The 18,300-nt window shown below is 38.3% G+C and overlaps 1 protein-coding gene across 2 annotated transcripts in view; it reads left to right on the forward strand.

Moving 5' to 3' along the window:
- DTWD2 (DTW motif tRNA-uridine aminocarboxypropyltransferase 2) overlaps positions 1–18,300 on the forward strand; it is a 70,754-nt gene that overhangs the window by 33,173 nt on the left and 19,281 nt on the right. For both annotated transcript variants that reach the window (XM_077171553.1, XM_054652686.2), the window contains exon 4: positions 6,397–6,586. In XM_077171553.1, coding sequence (XP_077027668.1) covers positions 6,397–6,586 — 190 coding nt within the window. The remainder of the gene's footprint in view (positions 1–6,396; positions 6,587–18,300) is intronic.

An 18,300-nucleotide genomic window follows, 5' to 3' on the forward strand; every position in this document is an offset into this window, starting at 1 on the left:
AGTTTTTAAGTTTCATTTTATATTTTGTGAGTATTTGGATGGGGTGATTTTGTCTTTATTTTTAATTTTTCTGGAAAGGTAATCTAATCCTCAAGCTTTTTCTCCTTGCAAATATTCAGACTTTGGTGATTCTGGATGCTGTGATAAAATTATAGATTCTAATGAAGGAACACTTACAAAACCCCAGCTGCAAATATTTCTACATCCACCACTCTGTTACTTAGGACAGTGTGGGAACAATTACAAATTTATCTGCATTGCTCTCTGAAATCAAGCCACACAAAGTGCTGGTTCTGCACCTGGGATGGGGCAACTCTGGCTGTGTGTGTAGACTGGAGAATGAGAGGCTCGAAAGCAGCGATGTGGAAAGGGACCTGGGGGTCCTGGTCAGTAGTGAGCCAGGAGTGACCTGGCAGCCAGGAGGGCCAAGCGTGTCCTGGGGGGCATCAGGGACAGCATCACCAGCTGGGCAAGGGACGGGATTGTCCTGCTCTGCTCTGCTCTGCACTGGGGCAGCCTCACTTTGAATATTGTGCGCAGTTTTGGTCACCACAACATAAATGACATTGAGCTGTTAGAGTGTCCAAAGGAGAGCAATGAAGGTGGTGAAGGGCCTCGAGGGGAAGCCGTGTGAGGGATGTCTGAGCTCACTTGGTCTGTTCAGCCTGGAGAAGACTGAGGAGGATCTCATTGCAGTTACAACTTCTTGTGAGGGAAAGAGGAGGAGCAGACACTGATCTCTTCTTTCTTGTGACCAGCAACAGAACCCAGGGAAATGGCCTGAAGTTGTGCCAGGGGATACTTAGGTTAGATACCAGGATAAGGTTTTTCACCCTGAAGGCGGTTGGGCACTGGAACAGACTCCCAAGGGAAGTGGTCACAGCACCAAGCCTGTCTGAGTTCAATAAGCATTTGATCAATACTCTCAGGCACATGGTGTGACTCTTGGGGTCCCGTCCTGAACAGGGATGGGAATTGAGTCAATGATCCTTGTGGGTCCCTTGCAATTCAGCATACTCTACGATGTTGCGGTTCTTTGACTCTCAGTATAATTGCCAGCCCTCCTGCAGTTCAGTGGCCTAGATTAGAAATTAAATGGACCACTTGGGAAAATTTGTAGCTTCACTTTAAAAGTAATAAAATGCAATTTATTTCTGTTGGTTTTCTGTAAAGCTGTTTAAGGTAATTATATACAATAGATATGACACTTTGTAGTGCTTATTCACAAACAAGAATTCTTACTGTATCAAATATCAATGAATTGAGTTTTGCCACTTACCGAATAATGTAAAACTGGTTACAGGTTGTGGTTCTTTATTCAGATAAATTTTTTGTGAGCTTTTTGTGTGCTTTGGTGTCATTATGCTATCAAACTAATTCATGCATTTTTGCCCCTTAGCTCAGTCAAGAATGACTAGATGCAGGCAGAGATCATCAGCCTGTCACAGCTTTTGTCATTCTGTGTGTGAAAGTAATAAATGCTGGTTAACTGAACATGTGCTAATTTCCATCTGAAACTGTACTTTACCATATCAAATTTCAGATCTCTCAATATAATTTAGATAATATTCTCTCTGGCTGTTTTTTCTTTGAGTACTATAGACTTCAGCTTTGCAATAAGTCCAGAACGGTTCCTTTCTTCTACTCCCTCCTCCTCACACTTTCCCTCTCTCTCAGTGTGTGTGCTCTCCTGGCTGCAGCACCTTTCTGGGCATATTCACAGGGAACACACAAGTCTTGCTGCTTACTTACTACCAAAACCTTGAAAAGAGGTTATAGTGAGGTGGGTGTTGGTTTCTTCTCTGAACTAACAAGCAATAGACAGAACGAGAAGAAATGGCTCTCAATATGTGCTTCAGTGAGAGGTTTAGATTGGAAAATTCCCTCACCAAAAGGACTGTCAGGCAGTGGAACAGACTGCCCAGGAAAGTGGTTGAGTCACCATCCCAGGAATTATTTAATAGACTTGTAATAGATAGGGAGTTTGGGGATATGGTTTGGACATGGCAGTGTGAAGTGTCCAGTTGGACTTGATTGTGTTTGGGGTCCTTTCCAATATAAACAGTTCTGTGATGATCCTTGTGCTAATGTTTCTGTTCTTAAAGATTATGCTTTACATACAAAGAAAGTAGATAAATGATAAAAAAATAGATAAAACAGAGGCACTCTTCCTGGATATCTCTTATGCTTCTGTCCTGACCCTAAAGGGCCTCTTTCTGAATGTGGAAATGACAGAGGGTAATTACCATTTTTAAAACCATTTTATTACTTGATGGAAATTACTACCTTTTAGGAATTATGGCAGTCCACAGTCTTCCAAGCACAGGAGTACTGAGAGGGGCAGAGGCACCTGCCTATAACTAAGGTGAGATAGTAAAAATTATAAGAAAAGCTGAGAAGTCCTCATTAACCTGATGGTTTTCTACAGATAATATGTTAGCATCTATTCTTTATTAGTAGTATTGTTTCCTACTAAATGGCAGTGTTACATTTTTAAAATCTGAATGCTTGCTTTTCACACTGGATCCATGTTGAATTAAAATCATCTAGAGAGTTTGAGAGCAACCGAGTAGATGTGTAATGAAAATGTATATGGTACAAAAATGGGATTATGTTTAAATTACACATTTCAAGAGCATGCATCCCAGAAATAATGAAATGCTTCTTAAGTGCAATCATGAGAATGTATAAATCTTTGGTGAAAAAGTGGCTGGATATTCAGACAGGAATGAAATATCTGAACAGTTCTGCTTAGCAGAGATTGTTGTGCTAAATGGATTATAAAAGCCTACAATACCTGCTGCATACCAAAACTAAGGCTGATTTATAAGAGAAGCAAGTATTGTAGATATTTCTCTTATGGAGCTCAAGGCCATAGTTGTATCTTACAGCATAACTTTTAAATTATGTCATCTGTTTGAGCTTTATGTTAGCTGCTGGCCATGTCAAGCAGATAAAAAAATTGTATTGATGTATTTATAGAAAGAGAAAATTATTATCTTCAGATTGATCTTACTTTTCATTATTGCAATAAAAATCTTACCTGGATTGAGGTAAATTACTACAACTGTAAATGATACAAATTGCTTTTTCTTGGAAATGCCAAATTTTCTGAGGTTTGAAAGTCTGCAAGTACTGCGAAATGCCAGTGAAAGTATTGGAAATGTCACAGTGCCTGTATAAATGATTTTTCTTCAGCATAATCTTTATAGAGGACATTCCTTCAATTACTTGAAATCATTCTATTTTAAGGATGAGAGCAACTAAGGGCTGTCAATATTAATTACATATGTACTATATGTATTATAGAATTACAGAATACCAGCATGGAAGGGGACTTCAATGATCATCTGGTCCAAACTTTTTTTAGCAAAAACACAGTCTAGACAAGATGGTTAAACCTGTTCAGAAGAATCTTAAGTGTCCAGTGTTGGGGAAGTCATGGAAGTAACACTTGGTGGGAATTAAAGGAATGGAAGGACTAGGAAGAGGAAAGACTAGGAGAGTTGTGATTGTTCATCCTGGAAAGGACATGAGCCAATTTCAGCCTTCTAGTACGGGAGGGGAGCCTACCAGATAGATGGAGAGAGACTATTTACAAGGGGGAATGGAATCAAACTGAAAGAAAGTAGATTTAGATTAAATATTAAGAAGAAATTCTTTACTTTGGGTGTGGTGAGACATTGGGACAGATTGCCCAGAGAAGCTGTAGATGCCCTGTCCTGATGTGCTCAAGGCCAGGTTGTGTGAGGCTCTGAGCAGTCTGGTCTAGTAGAAGATGTCCCAGTTTGTGGCAAGGAGGTTGGAACAGGAAGATGTTTCAGGTCCCTTCCAAGCCAAGCCATTTTGTGATTTTGTGATGATTCTATGATCCTTGGATGACCTTGAAATAGGATGACCTATGATCCTTGAAAACCAGTGTTTTCAACTGAATTGTCAACTAAAACATCAGTTGTGGTGCTCATAATATAAACTTAAAGAGCTTCATAATCAATACAGATTTGGAATAGTTTTAGTAATTCATTTTTTAATCCTCTAAGGGGATTTAAAATCTCTTCTGTCTCAGGATTAGGATAGTTTAAATTGAAGACTTGGATTCTCAAGACAAACATGAAAATAATGACCAGTTTTAAGCCTTGGGTATTAGATACCGTGTAATGGGATGGCCTCTTGCTTTTGATTTTATGTAACAAGATTGTTGGTTAAATTAAAATGATACCATATTACTATAGTGTAAGTAAGGCTTAAAAAATAGTGGGAAGAAGTGTTTGCCACAGGCTTATCTTACAGATTTCCAGTTTCTATTTACAATTTTCCTGTTCATTTTGGAAAGACAAATCATTATGTTTTGGTTTTGTTTGTTTGTTTGTGTGTTTGTTCTTTGTAGTAAATGACATTGACAGGAATCAAACACAGTGTTGAATCAGTCTGGACTGTTTGCTGGAGGGAGGATGGCTGGCAGTGAGGGTGGTCACATGGTGGAATACTACCTCCAGGCTTATTGGTACACTGAATTCCATTCCACATTCATTTCATATGCATCCTTTATGGTCCCATTTGAGTCTTAATCTCAGGATCTCAATGTCTTGCACTTCAATACTGTCTGAATTTAACATTCTTAAAATTGTTTTTTTCACATGCCTCCACAGAGAGTGATAATGGAGTGCAGGTTTAAGTACACCCTGTATATATCAACTCAAAATCAATTATGAACCATTTCTTTCTTCCCTAGTCCTCCCCACTCCTACCACTGCTTCCCCCTACAAATACATGTTATTGCTTGATTTTTGGAGAAGTGGCGCAGATGCCTGGTTTCTGGAACTTAAAAGGTGACAGTGACAATAGAAATTCCTCAGTGTGAACTTAGATGTTTACAGTGTGCCTGTATCTGTGATCTTGCACCAAGTGGATCTTGGTAGGTATCATGAAGAGCCCACTTTATGTGTTGACTATTGTTAATCCCATTCTGATACACCTAAGATGTGCTGGCTTCTCTTTCCACTTCACATGGTGTTTCAACTGCATAAAGATCTTCTCATCCTACCAAATTAGTTTACACCTTATGGCCACTTAGGTACTATGTAGAATTAATTTCTTATTTGATGTCACATGCTTTGGACAGTCAATCCTTGCTTTATATTTCTTTAAGCTTTCTGATTGAAGCAAGACTGAAGACTGAGAAATGAGTTCCAGACAAGTAATGCAGTCTTTATTACAAGACTAGCCTTTTCTTGTCTATTCTATTCTGGTGAGACCCCATCTGGAGTACTGTGTCCAGCTCTGAGCCCTTAACACAGAAAAGATATGGACCATGGACATGTTGGAATGAGTCCAGAGGAAGGCTATGAGGATAGTCAGAGAGCTGAACGCGTCTCCGATGGGAAAGGCTGAGAGTTAGAGTTGCTCAGTCTGGAGAAGAGAAGGCTCCAAGGGAGACCTTATGGAAGCCTTTTGGTACCTAAAGGGGATTTCAAGAAAGCTGGAGAAGGACTTTTGCAAGGTCTAGAACAAAGGAAATGGTTTTAAACTGGAAGAGAGTAGTAGATTTAGATTGGATACTAGGAATAAATTCTTTACCCTTTATGGGGTGAGGCATGGAAACAGGTTGCTTGCAGAAGCTGTGGCTGCCCCATCCCTGGAGTGTTCAGGCCAGACTAGTTTAGACTTGGCTTTTTGAGACCTGGAGTACTATTTAAATGACAATGTCTTTCACAGGTTTTTATAGGCTAAGACAGTGGTGTCCTGCCAACACTTCAGGAGTTTCTATGTACATCAGCTGTACACTCAATAGGCAGCTGTTACTCCTGTGGTACCACTGACAAGTGTAGAAGCCCACAGGAAGGAAGAAGAGCGTGTAAAAGAATGGGAACTATAACTGTACCAGTTAGTATAAGTAGTAATTAAAAAAACACCAAACCAATGGAAATTATAACATTTTCAAAAGTGTCCTGTTGGTGTGGACTATGAATTGCTAATATTTTCTCTATATATAAGGTTAAAAATAGGATAATTGCAGTAATTTTATGCCAAGTGTTTGAAAAAAATTTTCTAGAATGCATGTATTAAATTTTGGTAAAAATTCATAATGTCTTTGGCTCCAATACACATTAGAGTAGTGATTAAGCATTGCAAAAGATGTGATATATTGCTTTATTCAGCTTTCATTGGTCACTTTTGTGGTTGTTTTTTCACTGCCCCCACTCAGAAGCTGCCCCCACTTTAGCTGTTGGAGGAAAACCAACAGCTTCAGAGGTGTTGGAAGGAGAAAGTGATAGATGAGAAAGGGAAATTTAAGTAAAATTTGGTGGAGATGAGTGGGAGCTAATATTTGAAAGTATGTGTACATCATGAAAACTTTCAATAATCTATTTGATTTTGTGTTTCTGTGCATTAAAGGTATCCTGAATTAGCAACTGTGTGCAGAAATCCCAATACTCTAATTTTGTATCCTGGAGCTGAAGCAACCAATTTGGAAGAAGTTGCAGTGATGTCTTCTAGTCCATCTGTTATGATTATCATCGATGGAACATGGAGTCAGGCTAAAGATATATTTTACAAAAATTCTCTCTTCCGCCTTCCCAAGCAAGTGAGTTATAAACTGTAAAATAAAAATTCAAAGTTTTGTCTAGTAGATTCTTGCTTCTAATGAGTTAGAAGGGAGTGGTTTTCTGAGGATGTAACCTGCTAACAAAAGAAAGACAACTTGAGGAATTATTTAGGCAATCGGTAAGATTGTAAGAAAGATGATTGTAAATATTGAGGGTTTGAAATTTGCTTTTGTTTGTTTTTGAGCTAGCATATGTAACTTCATAGTGAATAATTGTTTTGCAAAATTGAAAACTAATTTGTGTAGAAAATTTTAGTGTCTTGTTTAAGATGTTAGAATACAAAGATTGAAGTAAGTGTTTCATTTCCCCTGCATAAGTATTTTACATTGCAGAAATAGGAAAGCTGAAAGTTGAATTTTCAGCCTCTTAGGAAAGCATCACACTCTTCTCATATGTGGTCTCCACCATATTAAAAATTCTGTCTCTGGTAACATTTTACAAATACTGTCCATTTGACTGTATGAATAATTTTGTATCTGTATCTTAAGTGTTTTCATCAGACTAGCATTGTTTATGTACATTTAATTTTTTGACAAAGCTGCCATTTTTATTCAGGGACATAACTGAAAGTGTATTTTAGAAAAAGTATTAATACCAACAGTTTTACTAATGGAAAAAATAATTCCCTTCATTATTTGATCATAATTAGTATCCCTGAGGCTGTTAAAATGTTTATTTTATTTTTAATAATGGACAGCAAGCTTATGGATCATTTTACATACAAGTAATGCTTTTAAAATTATTATATCCTGACTAAGGCAAATTGGAGATGATAAAGACTTTGAATTGATAGAACATGTAAAAATAATGGAATGAAAATTTAGTAAGATACTATACCAAAAAAACTCTTGGAAAATTGAGCAGTAGTGTTGACTATAATGCATGAAACCTCATTTAAATATATAAATAATTTATCTTTTAAAAAATCCATAATATGCAGTTTGTTACTTTACATGTATTCTACTGTTGCATTTGATTTCACCAAGATATTAAGATATATCTGTGCACTACAACAAATGAAAAAAAACATTTCATGTTTACAAACGTGTTCCTATCATAGGAGGTTATTACACCACAAAGACTAGATATAAATCACATCTACATATGATTTTATAGACACCTAATTTGCCCATAACTGTTTTCTGTATGTTAAGATGTTTTGTACAAGATTTCATAGCTGTAGGAGAAAATGTAGGTGTAGGGTATTAATCTATAACCCTCTGTACATGAACATGGATAAAAACATGTAGAGATGTGACAGGCCAGAGAGATTTTCTGGATGGAAGTTGATAATTGGGTACTGTGCACCTTTCCTCCCTGCAAGTGGGCACCAGAACTAACGACTGGATACGATTTGTCACTGGGGTGAGTCACAGACTTCCTTTCTGAGAAAGTTCAGAGGCATTGATTTATGAAACAGTGATGCAAGGGATCATACTTCAAGCTCTAGGAAAGAAAATCAGCAGACAGCATGAATATAAAAAAACATTCTTAGGAGATTTGCTTCTTTGTGCATACATGAATTCTGTATTGCATCGATTGCAGTCTTTAGCATTTGCAGTTATTCATCAACACTCGACTTCTTATCTGGCCCTTTTTTCAAGGAAAGGTATATTCTGACATCCATATCCTTCTTTTTTATTGGAATTGCATTGCTGCTCTTGTTTTAAAGGGCTTAAATTCTTAGAGTAAATGAATACAGTGGTACAGTGATTCTTGAAGTATTAAGTTAATAAAAGTACTAATTTTTTCTTAAACTGTGGTAGATAGTAAATATATCAGAGCTATAATCAATATTTGGTTTGATTTTTATTTTATATGCTACTTGATACTTTCTGTTATTCAAATCACATGGCTGTGTTATGATGACATTGTTGGAGATCCCAAATGCAAAAATAGCTTTCTGCAGGAAAAACTGTTTTCCCATGTTGAGGTGTGACCTGGCTGACATCAGTCTCTTAGATCAAGTTTAAAGGATACATTTAGTGGTTTGACTGTTATTTTTGCTTTATTTGTTCTGTGCTGTGCCAAGTTAGAGCTTGCACTGTAGCTGCATACAGTCACCGGTGAGATAGGTAAGGCTCCAAGATGACACACCCTGAGTGTGGAGCAGTGCAAGGGCTGTGTACACACTTGGATGTTAGACTAAGTTTGATCATTTTGTGTTGAAATTATCTTGAGGCACCTGTGCAGCCCCCTAGACACTTCTTAATGGTTAAAATTATGAGTAATGTGGGAGAATGTAGTTATAAAACTGTCTGCAAGTAAACACCAGCACTGTTAGGGACTAAAGTTTGTTCAACCTTTGGCAGTGTTCTGTTTCATCTTTCTCACTGATCTAGACATCATGGCCAACACTGTAGGGTTTTTCGGGCTTTTTACTATTTCTACATTATTTCTTGTTTTCTATGTCATAGTTCATCCGTCATAGTTAAATGAACCATGTAAATGGTTCTCTATTTGAAAAAAGTTTTTGCTGATCATATCTTGAAACTTTGGGTTGATATTGCAATTTTCTGAGACAAAAGTGAGTTGAATATCCCTATATTTGAAATTCAAGAAGGCAGGCTTTGGCCCCAGAGAGAAAATAAGGTGGATATGACAACAGCTATATAGAGGGGATGTTAAAAGTGAAGAGGATGTGATACCTGTAGGCATTATCTGTAATACAAAAAGAAACTAGACTTATTCAATAAATGGCAATTTGTGCTTTTAATCAATATTCTGGAGGTAGAAAAGAGCTATTTTAGTAATGAAGACATTAGCAATTCTTAACTACAAAGACGCCATCGATTGGAGTCATTGAAAGGAATATTTAATTGTATTACTTTACAGCTTTGCTGATTTTGGGTAATACAAACTGCTATGCTGAATGATTTTCAAGATACTGTGGGATATTTTAATAAACTTGGCTTTTGTTTTAAATTAGTATTAAAATCTTGAGATCTCAAATAAAAGCTCTGTTAATTAACAGCTCAGTCAGCAGAGCATTTTTCCTTGAAAAAAATGTTAAAAGAAATTTAAATTGCGCTTCCAGAAAGCCCCAGAAGAAATAGATATATATGAATCTAACATATTTAACTTTATCAGAAAAATGTAAATTTATGTCTTAATCCAGAATCATTCTTATTGTATGGAATTTTTTTTCATAAATTACAAAGCATGAGGTTGGACAAAATTTTTAGCAAAAACCTATGAGGCACTGGGGTTAAGGTGACTTTACAGAATCACAGACTCGAGTAGATTGGAAAAGACTTTTGAGGTCATGAAGTTCAGTTTAGGACAGAACACCACCTTGTCAACTTGTTGGCACTGATACCAAGCACCACATCCTGTATTTCCTTGAAAGTCTTTTCCCCTTCAGGGACAGTGACTCACTCCACTGCCTCTCTGACCAGCCCATTCCAGTGCCTAATCATCCTTTCTGTAAAAAAGTTCCTCCTCATTTTCAGCCTAAACCTCCCCTGGGGCAGCTTTAGACTGTGTCCTCTTGTCCTGTTTTTAACTATGTGGGAGAAGAAATGGAGCCCTACCTGGCTACAATCTCCTTTCAGGGAGTTGTGGAGAGTGATAAAGTCTCCCCTGAGTTGCCTCTTCTTGAGGCTAAACACCCTGAGTTCTCTCAGCTGCTGCTCATGTGACTTTAATAGTCTTTAATATGATTATTACATTGATTACGTAGGGTATTCCATGAAATAGCACCCTCTGGAGAAGCACATTATCCCAGGATGCTTTGCATAGCCACAACTGAGGAAGGGGTCTGCAGGCTTTTGTGCAACAGCTGCTGTTGCAGAGGGGATACAGAGAAGGTATTCAGTTACCTTGGAGAAGCAGATGCAATAGTTTGAGAGAAGAACTAGCCATTTGGCACAGTTCATGTGGTGGTGTATTGTGTGAAGCAATCACAGGCCACTGTAGGTGAAGCTGCTTCTGTTTATGAGGAGATAAGCACAGCATAGTGGGGAGAGATGACTAAACTCCTGCTTTTGGCTTTCTACTCCTTCCGCACTTCAGCACCAAATAAGAATTGAAAAAGTTAACCTGAAAACCATATATATAAAAAGTAGACAATCTATCCCAAGTGCTTATTGTTTCATCGGAAGTAGGTAATACACAAATTATTTTTATTTATGGATGAGTATTTCTGGATCACTGTTGTAAATCCAGGAATATGCTATTCCAAACCTGAATGAATTATTTCTATCACCTGATATTTTTTTCCTTTTTGAAAAATCCAGTGAAAATCTTTGGGTCATCCTACTTTTGTGGGATAATTGTAGAAAATAAATACCCATCCTTAAAAATACTTGAAAAGTGCTACACAGTGGTTGTTGCCTTTGCTGACCACTTTTTGGAAGGGATGGGAACTAAAGAGAAAAGGTTTACAGGACTTCCTAGATAGTATGGTTTATTATTTCTTACTATTTTTGCCATCTTCCTGGTCTTGTGGCTTCACAAGGTGCAGCCAGCTTAGGACAGGAGGGTCCCTGCCTGGCCTGCAGCTCCCTCCTTCCCCTCTCTTGGGGTGTTTTGAGATTATCTTCCTGTGACATTGAGGCAGAGCTGGGTTCCAGGGCTAAAAGTGGTGGGATCTGAGGAACTGTGTGATTGTTCTGAGGCTTTGATGGGCTTTGCACTGAGCCCTGCACCCACTGGCGGGGAGATTGGTCATTTAGATGAAGGCTTTGAGTCCCTTGTTTGTTGTATGCTTTTGCCCCCCACCCTGGACCGCCAAGATGCGTGCTTGTCCCAGAGGTACTGTGCTCCTTTCTGTGTGAGGCCTTGTCCATGAGTCCTGCTGGCACACATCTGTCCTTTCTCACCTGTCATCTCATCTGGCTTACCTCCGGGAAGGGGACAATAGAGTCCTCCCCTTGCCTTGTCTGCCCTGCTGGCAGTGACTCAGCCCTAGGCGGGGCTCGGTGCCCTCAGGGCACACTGGCTCTGACTTGGGGCTCAGCAGAGGTTTTGCACCTCTTGGATTCTGGTTTATTTTGGTGCCTTTGTGCTCCCTCCTCAGAGAAGAGGAGTCTTGGGTCAAGAGCAATGCATATCAGTGTGCGTGGTAAGACTGAGCAGCAGAGGCACTGGGAGCTGTACCATGCCATGCTGATGCCAAGGGGACTGTCCCTGCCCAGGTTCTGGAGCAGCTCTCACCACCTCAGTGTCATCACATTTTATTTTGAGAATATTGAGGGGTGGGAAAAAGAATTCATATTCTGGTATTCAGGTACAAATAAACAGTTTTAAGTGAATGTGGGATGGTGCATGGATACTGCATTTCCCTCTAATTTTTAGCTGAGGCATCAGCATTGATCTAGCCAACAGTCAAGAAAAATTTCATTTTAGACAGTCAGGTAGGGGGCATAAAGTGTAGTTCACTGTTAATTTTTTTTGCTTTTTTTTCCCTATGTTGTTATGTGTAACTTTCTAACCTAATAATCTGTAATGCTTTGACATTTTGTAGTGACAAAATACTTTGTAAATACCTCAGAACTAATTTCATTAAATTAGTGTTCCAGTTTTAATGTTACCATTTGCACAGATTGTTTGTCTTCTTGTTTCTGCCTTAACTCACTGTTAGTCTGAATGGTGTGTCTGCTTGTACATGAGTGGGCTCGGTTTAAGGCTGGGGGAAGCTTTATATTCATTGTGACTTTTTAATTCTTTGTCGATGCACTCTTCTGCCACTTATTGGGCATAATAAGTTCAGCAGCATTGTGCCAACAAATTATCCTATTTATGCATTCATCACAGCATTGCTGTTATTCATGTATTCAATACCTCATTTTCTTTTTCCATCATGCCTTCACAATTTCTAACACATCTATTTTGTTTTCCTTATACTTTCTTAGCGATATGAAAATTGGTATCACATCAAATTGGTATCATCTGAAATCTGGTTTCTTACAGCAAATTTTTAACCTTTGAGCTTTAGTGTTTAGTTCAGCTTGCACTGTATGCTTAAATCTGCTTGACTAGTCATGAGCATTTGTAATTGTATGCTTGTATTGTCAAGCACTGGTTCTCAAGCAAGTTGATGTTTTGGTATCCAACTTTAGATTATGCTTGGGATCTATCTTGCTCCTCCTCTCTCTCCCTTCTCACGCTTCCTTCCCTGAGATGGAATTTATTTTCTAAACAGCTTTCTTGGGGCTCAAGATGTCACTTTTAAAAGATTTTAAAAGATCTGTCTGCAGTCTTGCTTGAGCTTTTAAAACATAAGAAGTAGCTTTGAGACTGGGGAGTCATCATTAAATCTGACTTACTGTAACTACTCCTTTAACATTTGAAAATAATTTGTGTATTTCTTCTCCTGCAAGAGAATTCAAATGCCATATTGAGAATATATGGCAGAACCATCCAGAAATTGCAAGAATGTATGTGTAAGACTAATTGTTATTCAGAGGTTTTCACAAACACTGCCTATACCATCATTTTAATGAACATTTAGAGATTTGGAGAGTAGAGTTTTTTATCAATATCAAGAGCATCTATTTGCAGTAACCCTTGTAAAAAAACAACCTTTAATAGTCAGAAAGTATTTCAACTGATGCAAAGCAGGCTTTCTACATGATCATTTTTAGTAAGGGCCATGTAACTAAAAATGGCAATTATAATTTTGTTGATCTATCTACACAGTTGCATCAGAAGAGTGCTAATCTCCTGTGTGTTAGACTGCATTATGTGTATATAATGTCATGCATGACTGTCCTAAGGAGGAAAAGTCATTCCTCCAATGCTCGAAACTTCCAGCACAATTGATGCTCATATTCTTGAAATAAGGATAAAGTATCCAAAATGATCTTTTGACGACAAAATTTATGTTCAGCTCTAGAATTGTCAGTTTTCTGAGGACAGTCATGTGTCAATGCTTTCTTACCCAGTCAACAGCGAAGACTCAGAAAGTCTTAATATCACAGTTTAAGATTATCACAGTCCTTGCTGATTGCATGAGTACTGCATGTTGTTGGCTGTGTTTCTGCTTATCCTTTCACATATCTAGGTACACTGCAGTAATATTAATAATTTAGTGGAAAATCTGATTAAGAATAGGATTAGGAGATCCAGGGATATATGTGCAGTAGTGGTCTAGCTCAATGCAACTGTTGAAAACAGGTGACGTACCTTACAAATTTACTGAAGCTGTTTACCCACCTGCTTCATGGCTCCTTCAGAAGCAATCTGACTGAATCAGTGCAAAGGTCACTTTTTGCAGATCCCTCACCAAATACCCTCAATAGAAATAAGTGTCATACAAAGAAATGCTGTCTTGTTTAAAAAATGCTAAACAAGGCATCAGTAACTGGTCTGTTTTCATAGTGACTGTAATTTTACGATTTGTAGAGACATTGTTAGTGGAGCTTGCAGTGAATCCAGGTTGTTCAACATATTCTGAAATAATACCAAAGGTATACTAGTTAAGTGACAAAATGTCATCATGGCAGTAAGTAATTGAAAGTGGTAGTGATAACTCAGTGGAGAGTTCTATAAGGAGTGTGAATTTCAGTAACTGGACATTAATACAGTACACATACAGTACAGGAAATTCACTGTAGATAAATGTTAATGAAAGCATATTAAAAAATTATTATTTTTTTTTTTTTACAAATGGGCAATTTACTTGTCAGCAATGTGATTTTGGGATTATAATAATAAATTTGATGCAAAATTTAGTGCCCAAGAGCTAGATGCACATCTGCGTGCTTGAATGCACACATGCTGTTCATTTCAGGCCCAGAAGCCTCCTATTAAGAAAAGGGCACAAAAATTTACAGACAACTAGAGGAAAACTCAGGCCTCTAACTACATTATCTGTGTACATTTTGGACTTTTCATACAGAGAAGACAACATTTCAAATCCTGAACCAGATTTGGAATTGTTAAATTGTCATGCACTTAGGCAATACCACTGATGATGATATTTTTCCTGCATTGAAGTCTTTGCACGAAATACCCCTTGAACACTTCTTGTTGTAATACAAATTGAAAAACTTTTGGTGCAGTACAGAAATTCTTTTAATTGTTAATTGGAACTGGGATTCCAATTTGCTGATCTTCTGTTTAGGAGTAGTAATCAAATATGATGAGTGATTAACTTTATGCAAGACTCTCTCTTAATGTGCAGTCTTTGTAGATTTACTTGCATGAATTGTAAAGTAATACCTATAAAGCCCTAAAAACATGGCTTGGCAAGCTTCTTAAAGGGGCTCACAATTTTTCATGTACTCAGAGTTAAAAGCATAGGAGAAATGCGGACAAGATATCCTGAAGCGTCAAACAACAAAAAAAGCTTTAATGGCAGCTTCAGAAAAGCAGAGAATGCTGGCAAAAGTTTAAAGCAACATACAATCAACATAAAACACTTCAAAAAGCATTAACTTGGTGCCCCATTCAATTTAGCAGGCTCCAACCCCATCCCATTTTAAGTTTCTCAAAACTCCAGGAAGAGGAAATTAGAAGAAGAAAAAGAGAAAGACAGAAAAGCTGTAGAAAAGAGCATACACTTCTGGTTCATGGTGTTCAGCTGACAGGAAGTCCAGCAGGAAATAGAGTCAAGACCTGTGCTAGCTTAATGTCCTGGCTAAACTACCCTTTGGCTTTCCTGCGCCCTTTCCCCAGGTGGGACTTCCCTCATCTGGCCACTCTGGGGCAAGACTGGGGCTCCAGGGCCAGGTGTGGAGTATTGCCTGTGTTGTGCCAGGGAATGCTGGCCACTGTAGGGCTGGGATCCAGGCCCAGTGCAGTGCAAGGCATTGCCTCATCAAAGGCAAGGCCCAGCCCAGGATGCGCCCTTATGCTCAATGCACCCGAAATGTTCCAGCCAGCAGTCCACCCAGTCTCTTAGATACCCTCTCCAGTATTTGTTTGTACCTGAGTTCATTGCAGCTCACCTTACTTGCTTTTTCCTGCCTTGGCAATTAGTTCAGAGTCTTCTGTAGTGTATACAAAAATTTCTTTTGCAAATTGTAGAACTGTAGAATGGTTTGGTTTGGAAGGGACTTTAAAAATCATCTAGTTCCAACCCTTTCTACAGTGAGGGAACTACATCAGTGGACAGGGCTACAGGAAAGGGGTACAGGTGTCATCTATCTGGACTTCTGTAGAGCTTCTGACAGGGCCCCCCACAACTTCCTTTTCTCTAAATTAGAGAGAGATGGGTTGGATAGGTAGACTGTTAGGTGGATGAGGAAGTAGGTGAACAGTCCAGAGGGTAGTGGTTTAGTGAGGGTCAAGGGTTTAGTGTTCCAATGGGAATCAGTGGCAAGTGGTACGCTCAGCGGTCTCTACTGGAAGCAGTGTTATTTATTTAGTGTCTTCAGTAATGACACAGACAAAGGGATCAAGTGCACCCACAGCAGATTTGCAGATGACTACAAGCTAAGTGGTGGGATGACACTCCTGAAGGATGGGATGTCATTCAGAGGCACCTGAATGAGCTTGAGAAGTGGACCTGTGGAAGCCTCATGAGGTTCAACAAGGCCAGGTGGAGGGGTCTGGACTAAATGACCCTTGAAAAGTCCCTTCCAATTAAACTATTTTATGATTCTGTGAAAATAAATAAGTAAACTGAGAGTTTTATGTCTTTCTATGTATGATAGGCTTTCAGCTCAGGTATCCTAGCCAAATTTTGCCCAGAGTAGTTAAACATTTTCTTAAATTCAGTTTTCCCCATTTTTCCTATTGAATTTAGGTATTCTTCATTGTACAGTTCGATGGCCTTGAAATGAACTAGAAAAAATGTGATCTGCTAGTAGGTAAGGTAAATGCTACCATATGCTTTCTTTCTTAAACATTTTTTTAAGCTGTTTGCTCATATTTATATGAGATCCTAGGAATCCTGTGGTAAAATGCATCATCATAAAGCTGTTAAAATAGGTTGTACATTTGCTACCTATTAAAGGTAAACATAATGGTTTTGAGGCAAGACCCTCAGGATGATTTATGAACTTGTTCGTGGCAATAAACTGCAAAGTTTCAAGGTACTACACAAATGTTCTTACTCAGCACTGCATTTGTCAAAGGGTCATTCCTGCTGAGTTTATTTACTCCCTTCTGTCTGACCTTTTTGTGACATTCTCTCTCTGTGCATAAGATGGGTGCAGTCTGCTAAATATAATTCTATTTGCAAGCAATATAATCAGGTTGTTAAGAACACTTACTGTTTAATTAAAATACCATAGTACTACAAAAAAATCCTTCAAAATGCTTCACTGTCTTCAATACAAAGGGAAGGTGTACAAAAGGTGTTAACTGATGACAAGAAACTGTGTTCTTTCACCTCATAAACTGATTAATTAAAAGCAATGATGCCACTTTATAGTTGATGTGCTGTCTTCTGAAAAGGCTCTATAAATTTGAAATGTCAAGGTTATATGCTGTCTAGAACTCCAGTCAATGGAAGAGAACTTCAGCAATTTGTCAGGCAGGGGGAGCTTTTCTTATTCTCAGCTTCTGAGAAACGTGGCCCAAATCTGCTACAGTTTGGAAGATGTGATTAAATATTTATTCAACACTTAGACATTTCTGTTCCTTTTCAATTGTTCACTGACCATCATGTAATATGCCTGAGTAGCTGTCAACACAAACTGGTCCTTGAGATTCCAGAGGTTTGATCTTTCACCAAAGTCAAGTCACATCAACATCTGTTTAAAGAATTCTTTGCCAACTTACCTTGTTGCTCTTGTCAAAACTTCATGTTGTGCAAAGTGAGTAGCACTTACTGGATTGTATTTGTGTGGCCTCTGCGGGGTAAGCGTGGATTCACAGATGGTATGGGATGTCTGAGAGTAAGTCCCATCAAACAGCTTGCTTGAAACTCTGTCATCATAGGGATTCTTTGGGAGAGCATTCTTAACCCTCTTCTGTAGGAATCAGTGAAGAGATGTGCCAGCTATTCTCAGGACTTCACTGAGCACTAAGAAAGAAATAATAGAGCTGCTCACGGAGTATGGAGAGCAAGGGACAAACTCTTGCCACTCCTTTTATTTAAAAGAAAAGACATTAAAAAACCCCCTTCCTCTACGGGTCCACCTGCTTTTCAGTTGAAGTGGTGCCACTGAAGTTACTAGGTAGGAGAGTCCCATGGACTTTCCCTGAACGGTCAAATGCTAGACAGGAAGTCATAAAATGCCACCTGGTTTAAAGCAAATTACATGGTAGATGTGATGAAATGCTAAAGTGTCAAAAGGTGTAGGACACTGAATTGTAGTTGGCTGTAGGGTCTTCTGTCAGCGATTCAACTTGCAGCAATACCAGAACTATCAATACAAAATTAATGCATAACTTAATTTGCTCAGCTATGCACTATGCATAGCTGAGCAAATGCTGAATTTAATTATTTTCTGTTAATGATGGGTAAAGTCATGAATGAGTTGGTGAAGAAACTGTAATGGTTTGAGGTTCATTGAATAGTTATAGCATACTTTTTAACAGTAAGTGGGGTTTGTCATCTAGTCCTCTGGTATATTCAGATAATAAAACTTTATTTGTGAATTTGCCATTTTCAAGCCTAGAGGATTAAGGAATGAGTAGCATTTTGTTTCTGAAAACATGTTCAAAAATCAGAGGAATTTCGTTGATGGAACAAGCAGTTACTCTAAAGTGTGCTCGGCCATTTACTTAAATTCCTTCCAGAGAAAGTTAAAATTTCCTTCTAATGTAGTTATTGCTCACAGACACAAGTGTAATA

This window comes from Agelaius phoeniceus, chromosome Z (assembly GCF_051311805.1).
Source record: "Agelaius phoeniceus isolate bAgePho1 chromosome Z, bAgePho1.hap1, whole genome shotgun sequence".
In the NCBI taxonomy this organism is placed as follows: domain Eukaryota; kingdom Metazoa; phylum Chordata; class Aves; order Passeriformes; family Icteridae; genus Agelaius; species Agelaius phoeniceus.